This window comes from Podarcis cretensis (genome assembly GCF_951804945.1).
Source record: "Podarcis cretensis genome assembly, chromosome: 2".
Taxonomy (NCBI): domain Eukaryota; kingdom Metazoa; phylum Chordata; class Lepidosauria; order Squamata; family Lacertidae; genus Podarcis; species Podarcis cretensis.
In genome coordinates, this window is record NC_137171.1 from 6,634,276 (window position 1) to 6,661,657 (window position 27,382).

Below are 27,382 nucleotides of genomic sequence, written 5' to 3' on the forward strand. Positions count from 1 at the left end.
CAGACCTCCCCAGGTGCATGTTGCAACAGCACTGCTCCGATGGCTTGGTCTGAAGCGTCCATCTCCACCCTCAGAGGCCTCCCAGAATCCACGTGCAGGAGCTGCTCCTCAGATGCGAAGGCCTTTTTAAACCTTTCAAAGCACTGCTGCACTTCCTTGGTCCACGCAAACTTCTTCTTGCCACTGAGACAATCAGTTATGGGCACTGTCAAGTGTCCAAAGTTCTTGATGAACTTCCTGTAGAAGTTGTTGAAACCCAGGAACTGCTTCACATCCTTCTTGGTCTTGGTCTTGGGGCTCTTCCACTCCAGCACTGCTTTCACCTTCTCTGGGTCCATGGCCAGCCCCTTGTCCGACAGTCGGTACCCCAGGAACTCAACCTCCCGAGCATGGAACTGGCATTTCTCCAGCTTGACCCATAACTGTTGCTTCTTCAATCTCTCTAGCACCTGCCTGACGTCTTTCATGTGCTGTGCTTCATTCTCCAAGAAGATTAAAATGTCATCCAAAAAGGCCATGCAATTCTTGTACAGCAGGAGACCCAACACGTGGTGCATAAAGGCTTGAAAGCAGGCGCTGCCCCCTTGTAATCCAAACAGCATGACAAGATATTCAAACGCCCCCAGGGGTGTGAACATGGTTGTCTTCCATTCGTCTCCCTCTCTCCCTCTAATCAGATTGTACGCCCCCCTGAGGTCCAGCTTGGTAAAAATTTTCCCCTGCCTAACACGCGTCAAAACATCGTCAATTCTGGGCATGGGAAAGGCTATGGGTTCCGCCATGGAATTAATGATCCAATAATCCGCGACTAAGCAGGGTTGGTTACTCCCCTTCTTGTCCACAAAGAATACTGGGCTTCCCCCTACAGCCTTGGATTCTCTTATAAAACCCCTCTTTAAGTTCTTGTCAATAAACTGCCTCAACTCTTGCATCTCTTGGTGGGACATTGAATACAGCTTACCCACCTGCAGCTTGGCCCCCGGGACCAGGTTGATTTGGCAGTCGTAGGGCCTGTGGGGGGGGCAGCTTGTCAGCCTTTCTCTCGCTGAACACCACCTCATATTGTGGTGGAACGCGCCCCTTCTCCTCCAGAGTCACCCCAGCAACCCTGGCCATAGTCATTCTTGGTTCCTTCCCCCCCCCCAGGCAATGTTCCAAGCAGTGAGCCGACCCAAAGGTGAGGGATCGTTGATGCCACAACACCACTGGGGCATGGAGTGTCAACCAACTCATTCCCAGAATAATGGGGGGTCTTGCCAGTGTGGCCACGTGAAAGGCAATGGTTTCCGCATGCCTAGAAACCCTCATCCTCATCGGGGGTGTCTGGTGTGTCACTCCCCCCCCCCCGTAGCTCTCTGCCATCAATGGTGATCACTTGCAAGGGGAAATCTAGTGGCAACAGGTGTAGTTGGTGCTCCAGAGCAAAGTCTCTGCTGAAAAAATTGCAAGAAGAACCCGAATCAAGAAGAGCGTGGACTTCTACTGGGTGCCCATTAGGAAGTTCCAGCACCACTTAAGCTGCTATGCCTGCCTTGGGAGGGTCTGGTTGGGGCTCTTCTACTGGTTGCCCGCCTGGCTGCTGCCCCTGTTGGTCTGCAGCCAGGTTCTTTCGTTTCCCTGCACCTGAGCCTTCTCTCTCTCCTCCTCTTTGCCTGCTGCCCCCATCATGCCTTGCCAGGCTTTTTTCTGGGGACAGACCTTCGCGAAATGTCCAGGGTGCTGACAGATGAAACACTTTTGGGCAGTTTTCCAGTCCCTCCCCTCTTTCTTCCTGAGCTCACTGGCATTTGAAAACTCTCGCACACGGGCTCCATCAATTTCCATTGGCTCAGCTGCTGGCAGATTGTGGGAAGTCCCTGTTGGCATCTCAGGAATGCGGCTGCCATGGAAACGCTCCCCTCTGGCTTCCTGCCTTTCCTGAGTGTGCGCCTCCTGCTGTACCCCAATGGCCAACGCTGCTTTACTTAACTCATCCATGGAATGTGGGTGGGGGGCTCTGGATAATTCATCTTTTACCTCGAGATTCAAACCTGCCTCAAACAGAGCTTGCAGAGGTTCAGAATCTAAGTCCCAGCCTAGCTTGTGCACTAGCATCGCAAAACGCGACCCGTAGCTCCTGATGGTCAGAGACCCCTGCTTGAAGCTCAGCATCTCCCTTCGTGTCACACTCCCCTCTGCCTCGCTGGAGAACATAGCGTCCATTGCCTGATAAAATTTGTCCAGGTCTTTCAAAGCATCATTCCCCGCTGCTATGAGCAGTCTAATCCATTCGCGAGCACACCCCTCAAGGTGTCCAATTACGAAAGCAACTTTCTCCCGGTCGCTAGCAAACTCCCCTTCTTGCAATTCCAACGCATATTGTATCTCTGTTTTAAACGCATTGTAATCTTGGGGCTTTCCTCCAAACTTATTTTTTCCTCAAGGGAATAAAGTTTGTGAGGAAAGCGACTGAGGAAAGCGACTGTGGTCTAAACCACAGAGCCTAGGGCTTCCCCATCGGAAGGTCAGTGGTTCGAATCCCCGCGACGGGGTGAGCTCCTGTTTCTCAGTCCCTGCTCCTACCAACCTAGCAGTTCGAAAGCATGTCAAAGTGCAAGTAGATAAATAGGTACTGCTCCGGTGAGAAGGTAAACGGTGTTTCTGTGCGCTGCTCTGGTTTTGCCAGAAGCGGCTTAGTCATGCTGGCCACATGACCCGGAAAAATTGTCTGCGGACAAAAGTCAGCTCCTTCAGCCAGTAAAGCAAGAGGAGCGCCGCAACCCCAGAGTCGTTCACTACTGGACTTAACTGTCAAGGGTCCTTTACCTTTTAACTTGCGCTAGCAAGTTCCTTTACTTAGCAGAGTTTACATTCCCCTTCTCACGCACAGCAGAAATCTGGTTGCAATTCAGTCTCCCTCAGATTGAATTGTATGTTCCTGGAAAGATCCCATTTTAAATCCCTCCTAAAAGAATAAAGACGCAGAATAGGGACGCAGGTGGCGCTGTGGGTTAAAGCCTCAGCACCTAGGACTTGCCGATCGAAAGGTCGGCGGTTCGAATCCCTGCGGCGGGGTGCGCTCCCGCTGCTCGGTTCCAGCGCCTGCCAACCTAGCAGTTTGAAAGCACTTCCGGGTGCAAGTAGATAAATAGGGACCGCTTACCAGCGGGAAGGTAAACGGCGTTTCCGTGTGCGGCTGTGGCTCGCCAGAGCAGCGATGTCACGCTGGCCACGTGACCCGGAAGTGTCTCCGGACAGCGCTGGCCCCTGGTCTCTTAAGTGAGATGGGCACACAACCCCAGAGTCTGTCAAGACTGGCCTGTACGGGCAGGGGTACCTTTAAAAGAATAAAGACACCACAGTCTTATTCATAAGCAATAAAAAGAAACTTTACTCAAGATCAGGCAGAGCACTATAAGAGAGATTACTTGGGGGACTGCTTGGCTGGCAGCCAGTTCATTCCATGAAGTTTGCTAGATGAAAAGAAAATGGAAAAAAGAGAGAGTGGCAGCATGCATTGGCCATTTACAAGGTCTTGAAAGGTCACGCCCACCCACTAGTCACATGCAAGGAAGGATATTCCAGGCCGGCCAGGAGGAACAGGAAGTTTCGACTGGCTGGACCAAACATTCTCTGCATGTCCACGCTAGCAAAACAAGGAATGTTGTACTTGACTGATCTCAGTGGATTGCATCCCACACAGAGGTACCAGAGGTTACAGATAGTTTTCTTTTACTATATGTGATTGGCTGATGCAGCTTAGACTCAAAACTTTGCTACCCATTTATCTAGGAATAAGCCCCATTGAACTCAGTGCCACCTACTGTAAGACTGAGTGGCCAGACACTTTCTGCCACACCTTTACCTTACTCTCCAGCCAAGGGGTCTTGAAGAAGTTATAAGTGGTGCAAAAAGATAAAGCATCTTCTTTCATTCCCCACTTATCTGGTTCTAAGGAGGTTTATTTGGAATCATTCTTGCAAAGTTTGGAATTGAACCAAACAGGAACTCTTCACTTTAGTCTCCTTTCCCCACAAAAATCCTGGGAACTGTAGTTTAAGGATGCTAGGGGTAACCTGTAGTTTCTTGGAGCGGAGGAAAGATATGCTCCCCACAAACCAATTGGAACGCATATTCAATTAAAGCTGTTTATAATCTAAACTATCAGTAAGCTTTGTGCAAGTAAGGCAGGTAATCTGGAGGCCAAGAGCCTCCACAACATTCCTCTGTTTCAGCAATTGCCGGGGCATGTCTGCAGTAAACAAACTCAGGCAACTTTAGACCCAAAGCCGCAGGGCTAAGCAGCAAAATGTGAGTTTATAAAACTTGAAGGAGCAGTGCATGGTTGTTGCACAAGCACTGGTGTCATCAGTTTATCAATCTGGTGGTCTTTCCGTGGGGCCTAGACATCGCCCCCCCCCCACTTCCCCCCTCAACATGAATTTTCTGGTTATCCTTCCCCCTTCCTTGAAACATACCTAGCTGTGTGCTAAGCAAAAGGAACAGTGATCTTCACCACTCCTTTCAGTTCTGAATGGTTTCAGCACTCCAAATTATTGACACCCACACTATGTCAATATACTCTTGTATTATTCTTATTCTTATTTTATTATTATTTATATACCACCCTATACCCAGGGGTCTCAGAGTGGTTCACAGAATAAAATAATACAAAACCACAAGAGACCCAATGACATTAAGACAACAGACCAATAGCCCCCCCCCAGCTCATTTTAAAAGTGCATAGGATGTAAATCAGATCAGCCAAAGGCCTGGTTGAAAAGGAATGTTTTTGCCTGGCACCTAAAGATGTATAATGGAGGAATGAACTTCTCTGGGGAGAGCAGTCCGCAGATGGGGAGCCACGGCAGAGAAGGCCCTGTTCTCATGTTGCCACTCTCTGAACCTCTTGAGGAGGGGCACACAAAGGGGGGCCTCAGAAGACGATCTCAGGGTCCGGGTAGGTTCATGTTGTAAACAAAATAAATCTGCCCTTTCCCCCTTATGGGGTATGCAAGAGCCCTTATAGAGTCCTTACATAGGTTCCCTATTGGTAGGAGAAAATAACAGAGGCCAACCAGAGAATATTGAGAAGCAAAGCAGCTAGTAAGCCTGATCTTTATTGATCTGTTGCAACAGGGTGCTCCCCTCACATGCAGGAAAGGAGGAGGACCTTGAACAATGGTGCACAAGGCCTTATATAGACATTTTAAATTCCCTGGCCTGGAGCTCAAGACCACCCCTCCATACGTCATACATACATCACAGAAGGGGTCTAACACAAGACCACCCCCCCACAAACATCATACCTACATCACAGAAACGGTGTTCTACAAAAGAAATTTGAATGTTCTTGTTTTTCCTGCCTGCCAGGTTATCTGATAATGCCTTATCTGATTGCCTTTCCTGGTAGTCTGTCATCGCCTCCTTTGAGATGGTAATTACTAAATTCCTGTAACAAGGAAGGTTTTTTTTCACCTCCTCCCTCCTTGCAGAGAAACATTTGGTCGACTTGGGAGTCAAAATGATTTCAGGACTGTCTTCCTGTGCTGCTTCAGACAATGTGGTTTATATATTTATGTACGTGTTTGCTTGGTACATTTATGAACATTTATTATATATCTAAGACCTTAGAATTCTTATTACAATGTGGAAAGAGGCAGTCCTTTAGGTGTTGCGGTCCTGAGCTATTATATCATTTTTGAGATTTCACCCCTCCCATATCCAAGAATCTCCTGACGAGTCTGCTGATTCTCCAGAGAGGAGGAGCAGTGTTCTGCTTTCTACTTATTCAGCTCCAGCACCAAGTCAGTCAGTCAGTCAGTCAGTCAGTCAGTGTGTCGGGGAGAGAGAGAGAGGCTGAGTGTTAGAGATCGTGTGTAGAGATAAGGTTGCTGCTAAGAGCAGCTGCAGACACTCAGTGCAGCATTCATTTATGCTTAGACCTATTTAGCTCTGTATATAGTTTTGTATTATAGTTGTAGTTATAGAATAAAAGAAGATATTCTACAGAGCTGCTCTCCGAGTTGTTTATACACTGCCAGACTCTGCTATACTCTGCTGTGCGATGACTGTATTGTGGAAGTGAATCCGGTGCTCACAACTCTAAGCTGTGAGTCCACAGCACTTTGACCTGTTCCTGTGTAAAAGGTGGTCTCTGAAAGTGCTACCCAGCTCGCCTAGCCCAGTCGGGGTTGAAGTGCATGAGTCCAGGACTTCCGGGTTGGCGCCATAGCCGAATGGCGGATTCCCTCCGAGCTCCGGAGGGAATCTGCTCGACAGGGGTTGGGTCCTGCCGCGCCGGTGACGCGGGGACCCTCAAAAACCACGGGCGCGGAAGCCCGCGACCTGGTGACTCGGCGGGCACCGTTTGCACCCTCTCCGATCCACGAAGGAGCCTTTTTAAAGGCTGCGGAGTGGAGGACGGGGAGCGGCGCGGTGCTGAGAGTCTTCTGCTTCCCCTGCCGAGTGAAGCCGCATGCCATTCGACGGAGAGCGCTAACTTCTTCTTTGGAAAATTTGGACTAAATCTAAAAACAACAACCCGTGAGTAATTTGGAAATTGGGTTAAAAATTTTCTTTTCTTGGATTTGGCACGAGCGGGGGAGGTGCAAAAAGGAAGTCCGTCTCCCCCCTATTGTATGCAATTTAAAGCAAGGATTTTGACTACTAAGGTCGAAAGAAGAGTCTTTTTTTTATCTGATAAAAGTTATTAATTCCACGGATTGACAGTATAAGTACTTGTGCTGGAGGAGAAGAGTTATTTTTTGAGTTAAAGCGCCACTCATCCCGAGACCGGGAGCGATCTGCGAGAGGAGCCTGCGGAGAAGACATAGAAGATTTTGACAGCTGTCAAACTAGCTGTCAAAGTCGGAAAAAATAGAGAACTTTGTTTCCGATGTCTTTGCTGGTTACATTTGATACAATATAGTTAACTGTTGAAAATAAAGAAGAATTGAAACAAACTAACTTGGCTTTTGGGTTGGAAGAGAAAGGAATACTGAATAACCAGAATCCCTCTAGTGGGGGTTCAGGGACATTACAAAAATGGAAATAGGTCAAAAAATACTAGCTGGCCTGGATGAGCTTAGGTTTCTCGTGAGAAAGTTGTGTAAGCTACAAGAACAAGGTCATGTTTTGTCTACAAGTGCCACAACTTTGAAGCCAACAGTAAAGGAATCCACTGAGCTGGAAAAGGATTTGATGTACAAAATCCAGGCAGTTGAACAGGAAAAAAAATTTGAGCAGGAGGAGCAGGAAGGAGGGGCTGTAATGTTGCAGAAGGTAAAGGAGAGCCGGAGGCCTGTCAAGATGGACATAAAAGAAAGTGAGAACTGGATGATAAAAACTGGGTTTGAATTGGAAAATGAGGAATGGAAGGATCTCCTTTTGTGGAGATCTGAAGACCTATGCTTTACAAATCTGATCAAGGTCGAAGATGGAACCTTTTGGCTATTTGGACTTAGAAGGATTGAGAATCAAGATTTGAGCTCAACTTTTAAATATGGAGATCTGGCTGGAAGGAACATGGACATTATAGGGATAGTGCCCCTCTGAGACTTGGTGTTTAATATAAAAGACTTTCAAAGAAACCGGCAGAGAGGGACTGAGAGAGATTTAAGGGCCTCAGATGTGAGGTCGCCGGGCTGATAACAGATGGACTAACGGACAATGGCTTAGGGATCGAAACCGGGGAAGGGAGGGTGGGGTTTGGAAACCCAAAGGTGTACTAAAATATTCTGATCTTTCTTTTTTTTCTATGTTGCCACTAGTATTGAAATGGGGAATTCGTGGAAGGAGAACTGGGCCGACCTTAGGAAAAGTTTTTAAGTATAATGATTGATGTATATATGCTAAAAGTTGATATATAAAGTGAATTCAATATAATAACAAACTAAGGTTAAAAATTTAGGGAGAAGAACTTGTTGAACAAATTTTTGGTCAGGGAATACAAGAAGGGGAGGCGAGGGGAAGTTCTGGAAAAAAGGTACTGAAAACATGGATTGTAAATGTTGAATTTTTCTTTTTTTCTTTTTTCTTTTATTTTATTTTTGGTTTATGTAATATCTGAAATTCTAATAAATATATTTTTATTTTTTTAAAAAAAATGAAGTGCATGAGTCCAGTTGGTGACACTGTCTCAAGGGCGATGCTGACAATTTTAACAGCTTGGGAAGTGTATTTTAAGGGTGCTGGGAATTGTAGCTCAGTGGACATAGTTCTAGTCTATCATTCTGGACTTGCTTTTTATCGACAGGACCAAGGTGGAGGGCAGTTCCTCAGGCTGCCCACAGCTGTGTCCCCTTCAACTGCGCCTCGGGTTTTGAACATTTTGGAAGCCAAACGGGTTTCCGGAAGATATTTCGTTCGCGAACCAAGGTACCACTGTATTAGAATTCATGCACCAAAGCAAGCTGGCCGGGTCCAGCCTCTAGGTGAAATGTAATTTTGCAAGCACTCTGCCCATCTTTCTATCAGCAGGAGGGATGTGCTTCTGCAAGAAAGATAACCTCAACCCCAGGCTTTCTTCCTGCTCTAGACAAATGGTTTATTTGCTGTATCCATACATGAACAGAACACAGGGGAAAGGGGCTGAATGTGTGGCAAAGCTCTGCAGTGGGAGGGATTCGGTGTGTTTCTTTCACCAACAGATTCCCCAGTTAATTTAAAGAAGACAGTTGAATTTCACCACCTAATTGGGTTAAACCTATGTTTGCCAGAAGGGAGGAGCTCCCTTTGCAGCCAGTGGAGTATGAAAAACAGCAACAGGCAGATAAGGAAAACTGTAAATCGGAGAAGGAAGCATTGCTTTTCCTGCCGCAGAACTGAAGCTGAGAGCCTTTCCTCTAACCAGCTGCAGGTCTGTCTCTTCCCTTTTCAATTATACATTACAGTAACTTCATGTCCCCACTAAGATGTGCTCATAACAACTTTATTTTAAGCTAATATTCAGTAGGTGACACTTTTCTCAAGCTTCAGGCTGGGGGAGGGGGGGAAGCTTCACTTCCTGAATTTCTTCTTTCTTTGCACCCCTTAAAGGCCCAGAAACATTTCCAGAAAAAGTTCAGAACTTTAAAAGGTACAAGATCAACCCCAGTCTCATATTTCTTCCCATTTATTACTCAGAAGGCAATAAGAATTTAGCACTTAGTAAAAACACAGCATCAAAAAGATTGGTGTCCATCAGCTACAAAATATCTAGTGACATTTGATGGGAACAGTTTGTTCCTACAAAACAAGCCTGGGAATTAGACCTTGGAATAATTAGGCTGCCTCTATGTTCTGTTTTAATTAAGAGTGGAGAAAACACTTTTAAGCTCTTATACCGACGGCATCTAACACCACAAACATGTAATCACATTTATTTGTCTTCATCTGCACTTTCTTGGAGGGGTTTTAATATTGTTGGCTCCTATTCCATCTGTGGTGCACCTGTGAGAAAATAAGGCGTTTCTGCATCAATAAATTAGTCTCATTACATGACAAAGCAGTTTCATGTGTTGTGCAACTGGCTCTGTTTCTCATGAACATTGAAAGAACTTGCAACCTAAGAAACTAATCACATTCCATCTTGTGCTGGCCTTGCAGCTTTTAACATGGATTTGGAAGAAATTGGATCAGTTGCAACTTGTATTCTGGAGACAGAAAATATAGACCATTGTGTCCTACTTGAGCAAACGGGGTAATTTGTTATTGATGAGGGGGTTTTGTAAGATGTATTTTCTGAAACTCAGTAAAACTTCATTATTATTTCTGAAGAGGAAATCAGTTATGACCTGCGAGGTGCTGTTAACGGAAAAATCCGAGGGCTCCCTTGGACAAAAACAAAGACACCAACCAGGATTACTTGGAGCAAAACAGCAGCCTGTAGGCTTGGCCTTTATTGAACTGTTGGAACAGGGTGCTCCCCTCACTTGCAGGAGAGAGGAAGGACCCAGAAAAATGGTGTGCAAGGCCTTATAAAGACTTTTGAAATTGCCACCCTGTAGATGAAGACCACCCCCAGAAACATCATACAGTGGTGCCCCGCAAGACGAATGCCTCGCAAGACGGAAAACTCGCTAGACGAAAGAGTTTTCCGTTTTGGAGGTGCTTCGCAAAACGAATTTCCTATGGGCTTGCTTCGCAAGACGAAAATGTCTTGCGAGTTCCTGCGGGTTTCCCCCCCCTTTCCCCCCTTTTTCTAAGCCGCTAAGCCGCTTATCCGCTAAGCCGCTAAAAGCCGCTAAACCGCTAATAGCGCTAATCCGCTAAGCCGTCAATGGGCTTGCTTCGCAAGACGAAAAAACCGCTAGACGAAGACACTCGCGGAACGGATTCTTTTCGTCTTGCGAGGCACCACTGTACATACATCACAGAAGGGGTGTAACCCAAGACCACCCCTCAGATATATCACACCTACATCACAGAAAGGAGGGGTTGAGGGAGGAATTGTGGTGGTAACCTGAGTGTCCTGTCACCTGGCTGGTTCCCCCTTTCCCCCTCCCCATGAGTACTTTCCAGGTGACAGAGGGGAGTCTGCAGTTTCCTGCCCCCAGAGGGAAGAGCTGATTATTGTCCTTTGTTTCAGTCCGTGCTGAATCCACTCCCATATGCAAGTTCTTTGTGATCTTGATGGTCTTCTGTCTAGGACCATCAGGGTTGGCATAGCAACTGGGCAGGGCTCCTGTGTATGTGCTGGTATGCTCAAGGGATTATGGCTGACCTGTATCAAACCTTCCCCATTTTGTAGTCCTTCCTTCATGGAGTAAAATAAAAGTGGAACAGTGCAAATCCGATTTATGGTTGATTTTCTATGAATTTATAACAGAAGCATAGCGTATGTAGTGTGTGAGTGTGAGTGTGTGTGAAGTTTGTACAAACTGAATGATTGGCGGGGGCGGGGTGTGTTCCTGTGACAGTGCTAACGCTGAGCTCTCTTTCTTTCTGAGTTGATCCAGTGATTGCAGGGTTCACTAGTTAATAAGTCACTGCCAGTCAACAGAGCAAGGAGTCCCTCCCATTTGTTTCCAGCATCTGGTATTCTGAAATATGCTTTGTCTTGTGTTGCGAAGTCACACTGCCTGGGCTAGTGACATGGAGAGGTCATAGTGCTACTAACACAGCAGTTTGACTCGATCCCTGGAGACATATTCCACACAAATGGATGCCAACAATAATAGTTAATTACGTCATTTTGCAACAGCAGAAAGTTAGACAAATAACATAATATTTGATGGAAGATGACCTTGCACCTGAACAGAAACAGTACTGAATGTGAAAAGTACAGAACAGGAAATAAAGTTATGCCTTCTTACATCCCTACATGCAAATCATTAGGGATGTAAACTCTGATCAGCTTGTTAGGGTGTGTTGGCAACATTTGCACTCGATACTCTAGTCTATATAATAAAAATACCTTTATTGTCATTGTACAACCTGTGTACAATGAAATTAAACAAGCCTCCCCCCCCCCCGCAAACACTCAGTCTCGTTGCACTCTGTGTGCTTATTGAACAACACACCACCTTGCAAGTCATTTTCGTTATGTTATTTTCCATTCAACAGCCTAACAGCCCATGGATAAAAGCTAGTTTTTAGACCAGAGGTCAGCAAAGGGGCCGGTCCACTGCCCCTCAGACCTTGTGGGGGGCCAGACTATATTTTGGGGGGGGGGGAAATGAACAAATTCCTATGCCCCCAAAATAACCCAGAGATGCATTTTAAATAAAAGCATACATTCTACTCACGTAAAAACACCAAGCAGCCCCCATAAATAACCCAGAGGTGCATTTTAAATAAAAGGACACATTCTACTCATTCTGATTCCCGGACCGTCCGCAGGCTGGATTGAGAAGGCGATTGGGCCGCATCCAGCCCACGTACCTTAGGTTGCCTACCCCTGTTTTAGCCTGTTGGTACAACTGATTATACTTCTATAATCAGAGGTGATGGCTGGGGTGTGAGTCATCCCTGAGAATTTTTCTCGCTCTCCTAAGGCAACGATCCCTTGCGATGTCATCTAGTGGACTCAAGGGACAGCCCATGAAATCATGTGCTGTATTCACCACCCTCTGTAGAGACTTTCTGTTCATCTCTGTTCATCTCTCGTCCTCGTTCCCATCCTAACCATAAATCTCTGATCTCCTTTGAAAACTTAATAAAAACCCAGCATCAAAAACATTGGTGTCCATCATCTGCAAAATACTTAGTGAAACTCAGTTGGGAGAGTTTGATCACACAAAACAAATCGGGGATCAGACCTTGAACAAGTACAATATGTGGCGCATTAATGACAAAATAAGGCATATGACCTGTTGCCTGCCAATGCCAATATTTGAGCTAATATTTGAGCTAATGCACAATATTTGAACTCAGTGTTGCTTATGTATATAGAGGTGAAAGGTAAAGGACCCCTGGACGGTTAAGTCCAGTCAAAGGCGACTGTGGGGTTGTGGCGCTCATCTCGTTTTCAGACCGAGGGAGCCGGCGTTTGTCACAGACAGTTTTGTGGGTCATGTGGCCAGCATGACTGAACCGCTACTGGCACACAGAGGACCATGATGAGTGCCAGAGCACACAGAAACGCCGCTTACCTTCTCGCCGCAGCAGTACCTATTTATCTACTTGCACTGACATGCTTTCGAACCTCCAGGTTGGCAGGAACTGGGACAGAGCAACGGGAGCTCACCCCATTGCATGTATTTGAACCGCCGACGTTTTGATCAGCAGGCCCAAGAGGCTCAGTGGTTTAAACCACAGCACCACCCACTTCTTATGCATATAGATGTGTATAGAATTGTCCTGTTCCACTTTATTTAGTTGTTCAGATAATAAGCAGCTAGCTAGAGCTATTATTTATACTTCTTTTAGCTTGCCTCTGCTCCAAGCAGCTCTTTGCTTCATGCAAAAATTCTCCTTCCCCTCCACAACACTGCAAGGAAGGCTAAATTGAATGGTGGCATCATAAAAGGTCTTCCAGTGAACTTCTTGGTGGAGCAGGAATTAGAAATATCTTCCTCCAAGTCCTGCCAGGTGTGTGTATGCATCCTAATGCTTGAATTCTTTTTCCCTGCAGGTTTCAGCCATGTGGCTCTACCTGGCTGCCCTGCTGGGGCTTTACTTCCTTCGCCGATGGTACCAGGAGAGACAGACGGTGGAGAACCTGACGGAGAAATATGTCTTCATCACAGGGTGTGACTCTGGCTTTGGAAACCTACTTGCCAAGCAGCTGGATGCCCGGGGCCTGCGGGTGCTGGCAGCCTGTCTCACGCAGAAGGGGGCAGAGCAGCTGGGCAAGACCACCTCAGAGCGCTTGAAAACCACCATTCTGGATGTCACCAGCACAGAGAGTGTGGCGGCAGCGACAGAGTGGGTGAAAGGGTGCATTGGAAACAAAGGTGAATCTCTACCTTCCTTGTGGTGCCTCTGTGCTATTGGTGGGACCAGCGCGGGATTTACGTATAGGCTAAACAAGCTATAGCTTAGGGCCCCACTCTCTTGGGGGCCACAAAAATATAAAGGAAAACAACAACTGGATGTACATTTCCAAAATACAGTGGTACCTCTCAAGACGAATGCCTCGCAAGACGAAAAACACGCAAGACGAAAGAGTTTTCCGTTTTTTGAGTCGTTCCGCAAGACGAATTTCCCTATGGGCTTGCTTCGTAAGACGAAACGTCTTGCGAGTTCTTGTGAGTTTGTTTCCTTTTTCTTAAAGCCGCTAAGCCGTTAATAGCCGCTAAGCTGCTAAGCTGTTAATAGCCCTTAAGCCGCTAAGCCGCTAATAGCCGCTAAGCCACTAATAGCCGTGCTTCGCAAGACGAAAAAACCGCAAGAGACTCGCGGAACGGATTAATTTCGTCTTGCGAGGCACCACTGTGTAAGATAAAAAACAAACAAAATAAAACCCACATACAGCAACAGTGTTTTGGGTTGTGTAGGCTCCTATGATGTAAGTAATGGGCCCCGCCTGCTAGCCTGTTCTCTAAAATATCACTGATTTGCTCATATCTATATCAATTACTTTGATAAAATACACATTTTGTTATGTGCAAATGGCCTTAGATACCTATTAGGTCCATAAATAACCATATAGCATATATTCAGCACAAAAAAACAGCTACTATTTGTTGTTGACAAAGGACGGCAGGACATATAAAGGGCCCCATTACCTTCAGTAGCTTAGGGCCTCATCAAACCTAAATCCAGCCCTGGGTGGGACCAGGGATTAGAATTGCCTCTCTGTATTCATTTCTAGGCCACGTTCCCACAAAATTGTGCCCCAAGTGGCTCACAACATGTATAATGAAGAATAAGCATAACAATTCAGAAAAAATAATAAAAGGAAGAATTCCATAAGTAAACACAAACAATCTATGCATGTGATTAGCTTATTTCCAACTTTATTGAGCTCTGCTAAGGTTGCCTAAGAGGATGAACACGCCTTCTTTCTTCACACAGGGCTCTGGGGCTTGGTGAACAATGCAGGCATAGGGATCCCAACAGGTCCCAACGAATGGCTGACCAAAGATGACTTTGCAAAGGTGATCAACGTCAACCTTCTTGGGATGATTGATGTGACGCTACACATGGTGCCCCTGGTGAGGAGAGCCAGAGGGAGGGTGGTCAACGTGTGCAGTACAATGGGACGACTGGCCTGTTTTGGAGGTGGTTACTGCCCATCCAAGTTTGGTGCGGAAGCCTTCTCTGACAGCCTGAGGTAAACAGAGCAGCTCTGTAGTTTCTTCTTTTGCAACATGCAACCTCCAGATGGGTCATTCCATATGAAGTGATCCAACTTTTTCACTCCATGGCACCCAATTTTCTTCATATTTTGTACACTTGTTGAATGAACAAAATTAACTTCAGATCTGAATTTTTTATCTCATCCCATTTTTGAGTTATGAGGGTTTGAAATTTGAAAAAATCGACAATTTTGGCCTTGCCAGACTACACAAAAACCTTAAAAGCTCAGACCAGAATTGAGATACGTCAAAAGCGAACACATCAATCTCTTCAGAACTGCTTGGGATTTAATGTGATATATGATGGATTTAGTTTAACATTAAAATTAAACTTATAAAATTTATATTAAAAAAAAGATTTTAAAATATTTAAAATATTATTGGGTTCTAATTAGGATAGATGGGTCTTCTGTTATATTCTGGAAAATATAGCAGAATAAACAAAATTTCAAACTATATTAATTATCAGCTACTTCAGGCATTTCTTTAGAAAGTCATTCAATTAAAAGGTGTCTGAAAAGCTAACCAGGCTTTTCTTTTAAACGTGTGTTACAAAGCTGAGTGATAGCTTGCTATTGCATGATAGAATTAATGCTTTGAAAGAATTCTTGTTAGTACTTCATCTCATGAACATTACAACAAAAATACATATCAAACAAATTATGAAAAAATTAGGTTTTTTGAATTTGCAAGCCTGAGATGGGATGTGTGGCTCCCAGTCCACTTTTGCTGTCCATGCTCTAGATCAGGGGTCGGCAAGGTTCACTCAAGCAGAGATCCCTCCGTGGGCTGGGTCACGAGTGTGTGAGTGCGTGCCCGTGATTTCCAGCATCTGCGCAGACGTGATTTCTGGCGCCGCGGTAGCGAGTTCCCGTGCCTCACAGAGCACGGGGACTCGCCGAGCGAGCGGCTCAGTTCGTGGGTGGCTCGTGGGCTGGTTAAACGACCCCTGTGGGCTGCTTGTAGCCCATGGGCCTTAGGTTGCCGACCCTTGCTCTAGATGGTTTTGTCTAGGTCCTAGGCCAACCTGCCTGGCGGTGTTGCTGGTGTCACTTAGGAGAATACGATACAATATCTTTATTGTCATTGTCCCATACAGAACAATGAAATTGAAAAACTACATAAGACATTCAAAAACCCCTAAAAACTCTGAAACCCCATTTTAAAATACAGTGGTGCCTTGCAAGACGAAATTAATCCGTTCCGTGAGGCTCTTCGTATAGCGGTTTTTTCGTCTTGCGAAGCAAGCCCATTGACAGCTTAGCGGATTAGCGCTATTAGCGGTTTAGCGGCTTTTAGCGGATCAGCTGATAAGCGGCTTATCAGCGGATCAGCTGATAAGCGGTTTAGGGCTTAGGAAAAGGGGGGGGAGGGAAAAAACCCCGCAGGAACTCGCAAGACATTTTTGTCTTGCGAAGCAAGCCCATAGGGAAATTCGTTTTGCGAAGCGCCTCCAAAACGGAAAACCCTTTCGTCTAGCGGGTTTTCTGTCTTGCGAGGCGTTCGTCTTGCGGGGCACCACTGTACAATATACTCCTATAGAGACTCCTTATACTGCGTTTAAAACCAGAATTGTATTTGGGTAGAAACTGTTTTTCAGGCGGCTAGTCCTGGCCTTTATAACCCTATACCTTCTTCCAGAAGGCAGAAGCTGAAAGAGATCATTTCCGGGGTGCGTACTATCCTGTGTTATCTCTGCAGCTTTCTTATGGCACCTGACAGCATAGATTTGATCTAAGGCGGGAAGAGTGTACCCAAGTATTCTCTCTGCAGTCTTTACAACCCTGGACAGCATTGTTTTTCCCCTGGCCGTGCAGCACCCAAACCACACACACAAACCATAAGTTAATACACTCTCCATAGCACAATGGTAAAGTGCCATCAACAGGTCCTTTGGGAGATTGTTTTTCCGGAGGATTCTCAGCAAAGGCCTTTGAGAATAGAAGAGCCAAACGTGATTTGTAGAAAAGTTGATTATGGTGTTTAAAATGTGCGTATTTCAACTATTTATATACCACTTAATTATCAAAGTGTCGACTTGCTGAATTGATGGCATTAAGATCAAAAGTCTGCATGGGCAGAGCAGGGCCAGGCTCACGCAAGAGGGCAAAAGATAGGGAACTACATTTCTCTTCTTTTCTCTCTTCTTTTCTCCCTTCTTTTCAAAAAGAAAGGTGTTCCTTTTCACGGATCCAAAAACATGACCTGCAATATTACTGTGGCTCGGTAACAAATGATAATTCTTTACTCTTCTTCCCCAATTCAGGAGAGAGCTCCATCCTTTCGGAGTCCGAGTCAGCATAATTGAACCTGGTGGTTTCAAAACACCTATTTGCACAAAACTAGTAGAGTATTTTCAGACTGTATGGAGCCGGCTACCTTCTGACATCAGAGACACTTATGGGCAGCAGTACTTTGAGCAATGTGAGTAGAGATGGGGGAGAAAATCAGTTCAATTTGCATTTTAATGCAGATGTATCTCATTTACACTTCAAGAAACAATAAGCAAACTGACAAACAGCTTTCCCTCTGAATTTGCACTTGCTAAAATTTCACAATGCAGTCTGGAAGCACCTGAAGGTTCTTTTCTTTGGCATCCAAAATAGTTCCAGATGTTCCTCCTTTGATTTAGCTATCATAGAGAGAATGCTCAGAAGATTAAATTTGCCTCCTGTGTTGCTGCAGATTCAACTTTTCATTTGTTTGTTTCTCTCACACAGCTTGCAAATTGTTCCAACAACTATTTGATGGATGCAGTGAGAAGCTTCACCTGGTCACCGACTGCATAGAACATGCCCTGACATCCTGCTCCCCTCGCACTCGCTACTCTCCAGGCTGGGATGCAAAGCTCTTCTACCTTCCTGTCTCTTACTTGCCAACCACCATTGCAGACTATGTGTTGACCCGCTCTGGGCCCAAACCAGCACAAGCCGTGTAGATGATTGTGAAGAACAACATTACAGGTGGCCAAACAACCTATGGATGGAACATTGAATCTTTTAGGATCTTATTGAGATGCAGGCTTAGTAATCAGTAGCTGTAAAGAGAAGTGGTTTTATTTTTCTTTGATTTTCTACTATTGGCTGATCTAGGAATAAGCCCCAGTGAACGCAGTGCAACTTACTGTAAGTCTGAGTGGACATGCATTGTATCCTTATACAGTGGTACCTCAGGTTAAGTACTTAATTCATTCCGGAGGTCCGTTCTTAACCTGAAACTGTTCTTAACCTGAAGCACCACTTTAGCTAATGGGGCCTCCTGCTGCTTCTGCGCGATTTCTGTTCTCATCCTGAAGCAAAGTTCTTAGCCTGAGGTACTATTTCTAGGTTAGCGGAGTCTGTAACCTGAAGCGTCTGTAACCTGAAGCGTATGTAACCCGAGGTACCATTGTAGTTCCTTGGAGTGAGGGAAAGATGTGCTCCCCACAAACCAACTGGAATGAATGCCCAAGTAAAGCTGGTTATGATCTGAATTATATGTAAGCTTTGTGCAGGTAAAGTAGGTCACCTGGAGGCCAACAGGCAGTCCCAACATTCCTCTGTTTCAGCAATTGCCGGGACATGTCTGCATACACAAACTCAGGCAACCTTAGACCCAAAGCCACAGGGCTAAGCAGCAAAATGTGAGTTTATAAAACTTGAAGGAGCAGCGCATGGGTGTTGCAGGAACATTGGTCTCATCAGTTTATCAACCTGGTAGTCTTTCCGTGGGGCCTATACATCCCATCACCCCCTGCTGTTCCCCCCTCAACATGAATCTTCTGGTTATCCTTCCCCCTTCCTTGAAACATACCTCGATCTGTACTAAGCAGGAAGACCAGTGATCTTCACCACTCCTTTCAGTTCTGAATGGTTTCAGCACTCCACTGGGCACCAATTCCACTGTCCATTAATTGACACCCACACTGTGTGTTTGAAAGGCAGCCTGGGAAGTATAGTTTAAGGGTGCTGGAAATTGAAGCTCTGTGAAGCCAGCTCTCTTAGCAAACCCCCGTTTCCGAAACTCTTCACAAGAAGCCATGGCTATTTAGAGGGCTCTAAATGTATTCTGTGGGTGTAGTGTATGTTAATGGGTTTATATTATTGCTGTTATAGGATAAAGAATAATTGCTTTGTTCGTTAGACTTCATCATGATGGCCCATTTGCTTCTTGTCACCTGAGGTAGAACCAACATTCTGGTACAGGTGTGGAAACCTGATTTTCCTTTGCCTCTGGTTGCCTTACCTTTACTCAGAGGGCTGAGGCCTAGGGCACCAAAATTCCCCATCCCCACAATGGCCTTTAGAAATGATTGCTCTGCTGAGACACCAGCAGATTCTATTTATCATTTTGCACAAGACCCTGTCAGCACACCAGTTCTTTCAGCTTCCTGCCAGTAAATGTTTGCCTAAGACTCATTTAGTGTTGGGCCATTCATTCTAGGAAGAAGTCTTAGAAAGAGTGGCTGATAGGATTAATATGTGCAATTACAACTTTTTGGAGAATTACAGCTTTGGGCTGTAATGACAGCCAAGCCAACATAAATAAATGGAAGCGCTTTATGTAACTTACTGGATCAGCTGATTGGAAGCAGAATGAAAGTCGTAAAAAAAATAGGGACACAATTTTGAACTGCCGTAGACGGGCATTCAGTTTTTTAGAAGCACATTATGTTTCTAATGAATCTTTCCAGATCCAGCAAGAGGGGGAGCATTCATATCTATTATTTCCATCTGAAATTACTGTAAAACATTGCATAAGAAAATGGAAGCATGCACAAATATATAAAATTGCAGGGAAAGAAAATAGGAAAACCAGATACATAAATAGATAAAACCACTTTCTAGCTACTTTTGCCTCATCCGAAACAGAATGCTCATTACATTTTTGCAGGCGCAGGAGGATTGTAGACTAGCTTGTGTGCTGTCTGCCTTTTGTTACTTGACACAAAACACAATAATAATATATTTCTGGAGTTACCACATCTTGTAGGCTTGGAAGCTCTTCTGGTACAGTAGCTGGAATAGTGGATGAGAGCCAGTGTGGTGTAGTGGTTAAGAGCAGTAGTCTCGTAATCTGGGAAACCGGGTTCGCGTCTCCACTCCTCCACATGCAGCTGCTGGGTGACCTTGGGCCAGTCACACTTTCTTGAAGTCTCTCAGCCTCACTCACCTCACAGAGTGTTTGTTGTGGGGGAGGAAGGGAAAGGAGAATGTTAGCCGCTTTGAGACTCCTTAAAGGGAGTGAAAGGTGGGATATCAAATCCAAACTACTCTTCTTCTTCTTCTTCTTCTTCTTCTTCTTCTTCTTCTTCTTCTTCTTCTTCTCCTTCTTCATCTGAGGTGGAAAGACCTGGCCTTGGTTCCTCCACCTGATTTGCTTTGCTTTGTTGTATTTCTGTGCCTCCTTTCATTCAAATGAATCTCAAAGAGGTTTACAAACCATAAATAACAGTAACTTAATGAAACACAATATTACAAATACTTAGCTATGAAGTGTTCAGGGGTGAACTTGCACCTGTTCCTAACTCATAGATAATGGATGATAAATCCATTCCATGATATTCCATCTTAGGATGCTATTCTATTTTTTTGGTACCTTGGAAGGCTCCCAAGTTACCACAATAACCTTCACCCCACTCTGGTCTGGGTGTTGTGGTTTTGGCTGCAGATGCATGAATTGAATCTGTAAGAAAGAATGATATGGTCTGCACTGTGTCACATAAATGGGCCATGCTGAGCATTTGCTTTAGGATCTAGTAATGATAATAGGGACGCGGGTGGCACTGTGAATCCCCGCGATGGGGTGAGCTCCCGTTGCTCAGTCCCTGCTCCTGCCAACCTAGCAGTTTGAAAGCACGTCAAAGTGCAAGTAGATAAATAGGTACCGCTCCAGCGGGAAGGTAAACGGCATTTCCATGCACTGCTCTGGTTCGCCAGAAGCGGCTTAGTCAAGTTGGCCACATGACCCGGAAGCCCCCTCGGCCAGTAAAGCGAGATGAGCACCGCAACCCCAGAGTCGGCCACGACTGGACCTAATGGTCAGGGGTCCCTTTACCTTTACCTTAATGATAATAGGGGGGAAAACCTGTAGCCCCAGCCTCTACCCCTTTTTCTTCAACCACACTGGTTTAGCACTACTTTACTCCCATTTTTGGCCATGCCACACCTTTTCTTTAAATAAGCAGAAGTGATCTCATACTGTATATATTCTTGCAAAGAAGCTGGTAAAATGTGGGCTGGATGAGATAACTGTTAGGTGGATTTGTATCTGGTTGACTGACCAAACCCAAAGAGTACTCATCAATGGTTCCTCATCATCCTGGAAAAAAGTGACCAGTGGGATGCCACAGGGTTCTGTCCTGGGCCCGTTGTTCAATGTCTTTATAAATGACTTGGAAGAAGGGATTGAGGTGATGCTAATCAAATTTGCAGATGACACCAAACTGGGATGGGTAGCTAATGCCGCAGAAGACAGCATTCAAGATGACCTTAAGAGATTGGAGCACAGGGCCAAGACTAACAAAATGAATTTCAGTAGGGACACATGTTAGTTTTGGTCCTATGCTACCCCTCTCAGTTTGGTGTCATCTGCAAATTTGATGCACCAACATAATAAGATGGGGCACACCTAGGTTGCTTGAAGGACATGCCAAAAGGATTTAGGGTTCTTGGTAGACCACAAGCTTAATATGAGTCAATGGTAGTATGCAGCAGCAAAAAAAAGCTCATATTATTCTATCCTGCGTCAACAGAAGTCTAGTGTCCAGATCAAGAGAAGTAGTATTCCTGCTCTATTCTGCCTTGGTCAGACCACACCTGGAGTCCTGTGCACCACAATTTAAGAAGGACATTGACAAGCAGAAATGTGTGTAGAGGAGGGCAACCAAGGTGATAAAGGGTCTGGAAGTCAAGTCTTATGAGGAATGGTTGAGGGAATTGGGTATGTTTAACCTGGATAAGAGGAGACTGAGAGGAGATATGATAGCCATACAGTGGTACCTCGGGTTACAAACACTTTGGGTTACAGACTCCGGAAGTAGTACCTTGGGTTAAGAACTTTACCTCAGGATGGGAACAGAAATCGCTGGGCGGCAGTGGAGGCCCCATTAGCTAAAGTGGTACCTCAGGTCAAGAATGGTTTCAGGTTAAGAATGGACCTCCAGAATGAATTAAGTTCGTAACCAGAGGTACCACTGTATTCAAATATCTAAAAGGCTGTCACATGGAAGATGGAACAAGCTTGTTATCTCCTGCTCTGGAGGCTTGGACCTGAACCAATACTTCAGTCATCAGGAAGAACTTTTCTGACAATAAGAGCTGTTTGACAGTGGAATGGTCTCCCTTGGGAGGTGATGGACTCTCTTTCCTTGGAGGTTTTTAAGCAGAGGTGCGATGGCCATCTGCCTTATATGATCTAGTTGAGACTCCTATAATTCTGCGATTCTATGTGAAGTATTACTGAACATGTTCAGAGTGCCTTTCCTTCAGCACACCAGATGAATGAGCACAAGAATGGATGATACATTTTCCTAAAAGCTAAACAGAAAACACACACTTTTTTGGGTATGCTGTGTTAGTCAGTAAACGGCCTAAAATATTTTAAATGGGTAAAATGTCCACATTAAGAACCTATTGAATATGCATACTTACTGTTGTTTAAATCAATATATTTTTATTAAAGATTTCTTAGTTTACAAAAAGACATGCATTGTCTCTTTTTTCAAGTGGTGTTTTCCACAGATCAGTTTCATTTGTTGTGAGACATTAGTGTTGCATGCAGTATCAGGTTGGGAAGAAAAGGGGGAAAGGGGGAGGGTGGTGGCGAGTGGAGTGGGGTGTGGTGGTTATGCTTCTATTCTACTTAGTGTGAATGTCGGGTTTTGTGTCAACGTCACTTGTGTGGGTTCTCTTACTGTTTGTTTGTTATATTTCCTTGGTGGTGAGAGAGGTTGGGGATGGCCTAAGGTGTGGTTGGTTGTCTTTGGTTGGCTGTTGTGAGATTTGTGTGTGAGTGGGGTGGGTGTTTTGGATCAGGTTAGCCAGATGGATTCATATGCTGTCGGTGGATTCTTGTTGTTGTCTTGTTGTGCTAAGTAAGTGATAAAGGGAAACCTTTATATAGGCATCGTCTTCTATTTGTCCCCATGTCAGTTTCAGTTTATTGGTTAGCTTTTCTAGTAAGGCTGTTTCCCATACAATTTGATACCATTGGTCCATGCTTATTCCTGACAGGTCTCTCCAGTGTCTGGCTATGATGCTTCTGGCTGCTGAGAGCAGGTCGATTCTGAGCTCTTTATATTGTGAGTGGGCATTTTTATCTTGGAAGATGTTGAGTAGGACCTGTTCTGGGAAGACTTCTAATACTTGCTTAGTTAGTTTGCATATTTCTTTTATGCAAAATGTCCTGAAGAGTTGTATTTTGGGACATTCCCACCACATGTGGAGATACGTGCCTGTGGAGGTCACCCTCTCCAGCATTTTGGTGAGGCTCTTGGGCATATTAGCGCTAGTTTCTGTGGTGTTAGGTACCATCTGTAAGTGAGTTTCAGGGTGAGTTCTTTTTTATATATAGCTGAGATGGATTTAAAGGGGGGTTTAGACCACATTCTAGTCCATTGGGTGGGGTAATTTCATAGCCTATGTCGTCCTCCCATCGTTTTTTGATTATGTCGAGGGGGTTCATGGGTTTTTGGAGCAGTATTTTGTATGTTATGGATACTATCCTCTTGCCGTATCCCTTTGTTGTTAGGAGGAGGTTTTCGATGGTTGTCAAGGGCCTAGTTGCTGCTGATTTTACTACTGGATTGTTTAAGAAGGTATGTAATTGGTGGTGTGTTAGCCAGGGCATTTGGGTGTCCCCTAGTTTGTCTTGTATTTCTTGTGTCAACGTGGGTTTGTTATATTTGTAGAAGTCTGCTAGGAAACCCAAAGGCTTGAATATCTTGTAGTCTTGGTTTATTAATGAGATCGGGCGGTATGATTTTTCTTTGACCCTGCCTTTGAGTGATTTTGGGACAGAGACTATCTTGAAGGAGCTCCAGGTTTTAAGAATGGGGCCCCTTTTTACAATGTCATTGAATAGGCAGGTCATAGAGGGCACCAGGGGTTCTTTGAATATCTTATAGAATTCTGCTGTAAAGCCGTCTGGGCCTGGGGCTTTGTGTGGTTTTAGGTTTTTGAGGACCGTATATATTTCCTCTGGGGTGATAGGACTGTCCATAAATTCCTGTTCCTTATCAGTTAAGGTTGCCATGGTCAGTCCTGCCAGTATTGATAAGAACAATCTATTTGTACTATTTATAAACACATGTTGTTGTTGTTTTGTTGTTAAAGACTGAGCTATCTGGAAAGCTTCATCAGTTAGCGAAGGAATACTCAGAGAGAAGCCAGTTGTTTTAACTCTTCCCCACTAGGGGGCAGCAGCAGCTCATGCATGTGCAGGTTCTCCTTTGTAAGTCCTAATTCACAAGTATTCTGTGCTAATGAATCGGCGACTCTTCCACAATTTGTTATTATGCACTCTTAACAGCAGTTATGTATTTCCAAGCTAAATCGATATCTGGGCTTACATCCGCTGGGCTGAGGGAGAAATCCGGGTTAAAAATGCCCTGGTGTGGCAGGCAAGGAACAGATTTTTTTAAAGGAAATCTCTGATTTCAGCCTAATTACTCTGTGCATGGGACACGGGTGGCGCTGTGGGTTAAACCACAGAGCCTAGGACTTCCCGATCAGAAGGTTGGCAGTTCAAATCCCCGTGATGGGCTGAGCTCCCATTGCTCGGTCCCTGCTCCTGCCAACCTAGCAGTTTGAAAGCACGTCAAAGTGCAAGTAGATAAATAGGTACCGCTCCAGCTGGAAGGTAAACAGCGTTTCCATGCGCTGCTCTGGTTCGCCAGAAGTGGCTTAGTCATGCTGGCCACATGACCCGGAAGCTGTACACCGGCTCCCTCGGCCAATAAAGTGAAATGAGAGCCACAACCCCAGAGTCGGCCACGACTGGACCTAATGGTCAGGGGTACCTTTACCTATATAACTGGCAGACCTTGTTGACAAGCTTCAACAGGCAAAGGAAAGCACCAGGAAAGAGAATGTGTGCATTTCTATGGAAGGCATATGTATGATGTGCAGAGGCGATTTTAGGGTAGGGTGACCAGTGCAGTCACCCTGGGTGCCACACTGCAATGTTGTAGAATGGAGCATGTGGTGTGTGTGTGCTGACTCTTAGCATTGCCAAGCCCAGCTGTTGGCTGCATCCACTCTGATGAGCTTGCAGGTGCCCTTAAGAGCATAAGAAGAGCCCATCCATTCCAGCCTCCGGTTCTCACAGTGGCCAACCAGATGTCCATAGGAAGCCCCCAAGGAGGACCTACACACAGCAGTCCCCAGCTGTGATTCCCAGGATGACCCATGGCAGCAGAACCTGGCCATTCTGGCCAGCAGCCCTTGATAGCCTTCTCCCTCATGATCTTTATCTCACCCTCTCTTAAAGCAATCCACGCTGGTGGCCAATGCTCCCTCTGACCCCTGCAGTGTGTGGTTGACGTCGGCTGTCCTGTGTCTGGGTCTTTGAGTAGTCTAGTAAATCTATATCTTCTGGTCTGGAAGGACCTGGTAGGAAGCATAATGATTCCTTGCCCAGATCATTCTCCAAGCATGAACAGATGGGCTCAAACATGAAGTCCTAGAGACACACTCTACCCCTCACTTGCCCAGCCCCATGCCATATATGAGCTCTTTCATCATCTCTCTGGCAGGCATAATGCTCGGCCTCTTGCTCACAAGAATTATACATACCTGCAGGGGAAGGCATAGCAATGGAGTCCTCAAGCTGAGCATGACTCAGGTTAGCTTAAATAGATGGTTGATATTCTCCTGTGGGATGAATGTGGTAATTTGGGTTTCAATCAGCCTCTTGCTTTTTCCACCAGGCCAATGAAACGCGTCAGCAGTGATGATAAAAAAAAATTAAATGACCACTTTCAATTTCATCTGTACCAAAGTGCTCAGGAAGATGTAACTGAGAGGCAAATGTTCTGCCTCTTTTTTACTCTCTCTCTCATGAAAGGAGGATGCAGCATAAAAGCTGCCTAGAAAACCAGCAACGTGACTAACCATGAATTGGTTGCATATTTACTCAGAGGTATGTCCAGTGGTGCCAACTCCCTGGTAAGTAGCATGCAGAAGGTTGCAGGTTAAACCTCATTGCTTTCCATGGCTAGGATTGGCATCATTTCCATATCAGTGCTCTGAAGAAATGTGCATGCACACGAAAGCTCATACCAATAACAAACTTTGTTGGTCTCTAAGGTGCTACTGGAAGGAATTTTTTTTTTTTATCTTGTTTCAACGTTTCCATATGTTCATTTCATTGTACCCCACTCTTCCTTTAAGAAGCTCACGGTGTTAGGGCTTAAAAAACCACTGAGCCTAGGGCTTGCCGATCAGAAGGTCGGTGGTTCGAATCCCTGTGACGGGGTGAGCTCCCGTTGCTTGGTCCCTGCTCCTGCCAACCTAGCAGTTCAAAAGCACAAAGTGCAAGTAGATAAATAGGTACCACTCCGGCGGGAAGGTAAACAGCGTTTCCGTGCGCTGCTCTGGTTCACCAGAAGTGGCTTAGTCATGCTGGCCACATGACCTGGAAGCTGTATGCCAGCTCCCTCAGCCAATAAAGCGAGATGAGTGCCGCAACCCCAGAGTCGGTCATGACTGGACCTAATGATCAGGGGTCCCTTCACCTTTACCTCCCATTTTAGAATCATAGAATTGTAAAGTTGGAAGGGCTTCCTTAACCAACTACATTCTTCCTAAGGCTCCCCTGTGGGGCTCAGGAGCCCAGTTATGTCACCTCTTGCCTGCAGAGCCGGCTGCTTCTCATCCTTTTTCGAATACCCTCCCTTGTGGAGTGCTCCCTCAGCCTCCTCTCCTCTCCCCTCTCCTTGGGAGTCCTTAGAGCAGGCCCTGCTGCTGCCCCTGGTTTTTAAGCTGCGCCCCCCACTCCAAAAAGAGGTGCCTCTTCACACTGCCCCACAGGGGCCTGGGAAGAGGATACCCCCAGCCTTGGTGGCTCAGTGGAGACTGGCCATAGGTGAATGGGAGGCCAGCAACTTACCTCAGGAGGCAGCAGTGGGCACTCAGCTCCCAGGCAGGCCTTGCACACAGCAAGCAAAAGAAAGGTCAGCACTGCGCCTGCCTGGCCTCTAGCTAGTCTGTCCATTCCCAACAGCGAGGGCTGGTGGATTGGCTGACTGGGCTCCCTCACCCGCTTGCTTGCTTACTCCGAGGCCACCTCAGCTCCTGGCAACCAGACCCCCCGGCCAGCCCCATTCGCATGGGGAGCTTGTAGCCAGGACTGCTGCAACAAACAGCCATGCAAGCCTATGGCAGGCAGAGACACAAGACGGCATCAGAGGAGGGAGGGAAGGAAAGGGGGACGGAGGCCAGTGTCACCTGCGGCACCCTTGCCCATCATTCAAGGCACCCCAGGGTGCCACGGCACACTGGCTGGAAACCACTGATCTAGTCCAACCCCACACAATGCAGGAATCCTCCCCACAGCCAACCCTGGGTGAGCTCGAACCACAACCTTCTGGTTAATAGCCAGACCCATTGCACCACTGGGGGACATGACCGGTCTGAAGTCACCCAATAAGATTCATAGCTGAGGGCTGGGATTTGCACCCACATATATCTCTGGTC

At 45.8% G+C, this 27,382-nt stretch overlaps 1 protein-coding gene across 5 annotated transcripts in view; it reads left to right on the forward strand.

Moving 5' to 3' along the window:
- The window catches only part of LOC307210689 (retinol dehydrogenase 7-like), a gene marked incomplete at its 5' end in the record, with an annotated part of 40,546 nt that extends 22,369 nt beyond the window's left edge, over positions 1-18,177 (forward strand). For 3 of the 5 annotated variants that reach the window (XM_079966810.1, XM_079966812.1, XM_079966811.1), the window contains 4 exons: positions 13,037-13,358; positions 14,422-14,680; positions 16,972-17,129; positions 17,426-18,177. In XM_079966810.1, the coding sequence (XP_079822936.1) occupies positions 13,046-13,358; positions 14,422-14,680; positions 16,972-17,129; positions 17,426-17,643 (948 nt within the window). In that variant the 3' untranslated portion in view covers positions 17,644-18,177. Of the gene's footprint in view, positions 1-8,575; positions 8,840-12,757; positions 12,932-13,036; positions 13,359-14,421; positions 14,681-16,971; positions 17,130-17,425 lie in introns of those variants that run through there. The other 2 variants (XM_079966808.1, XM_079966809.1) reach the window with 2 other exon arrangements.
- Between the last annotated feature and the right edge of the window lie 9,205 nt (positions 18,178-27,382).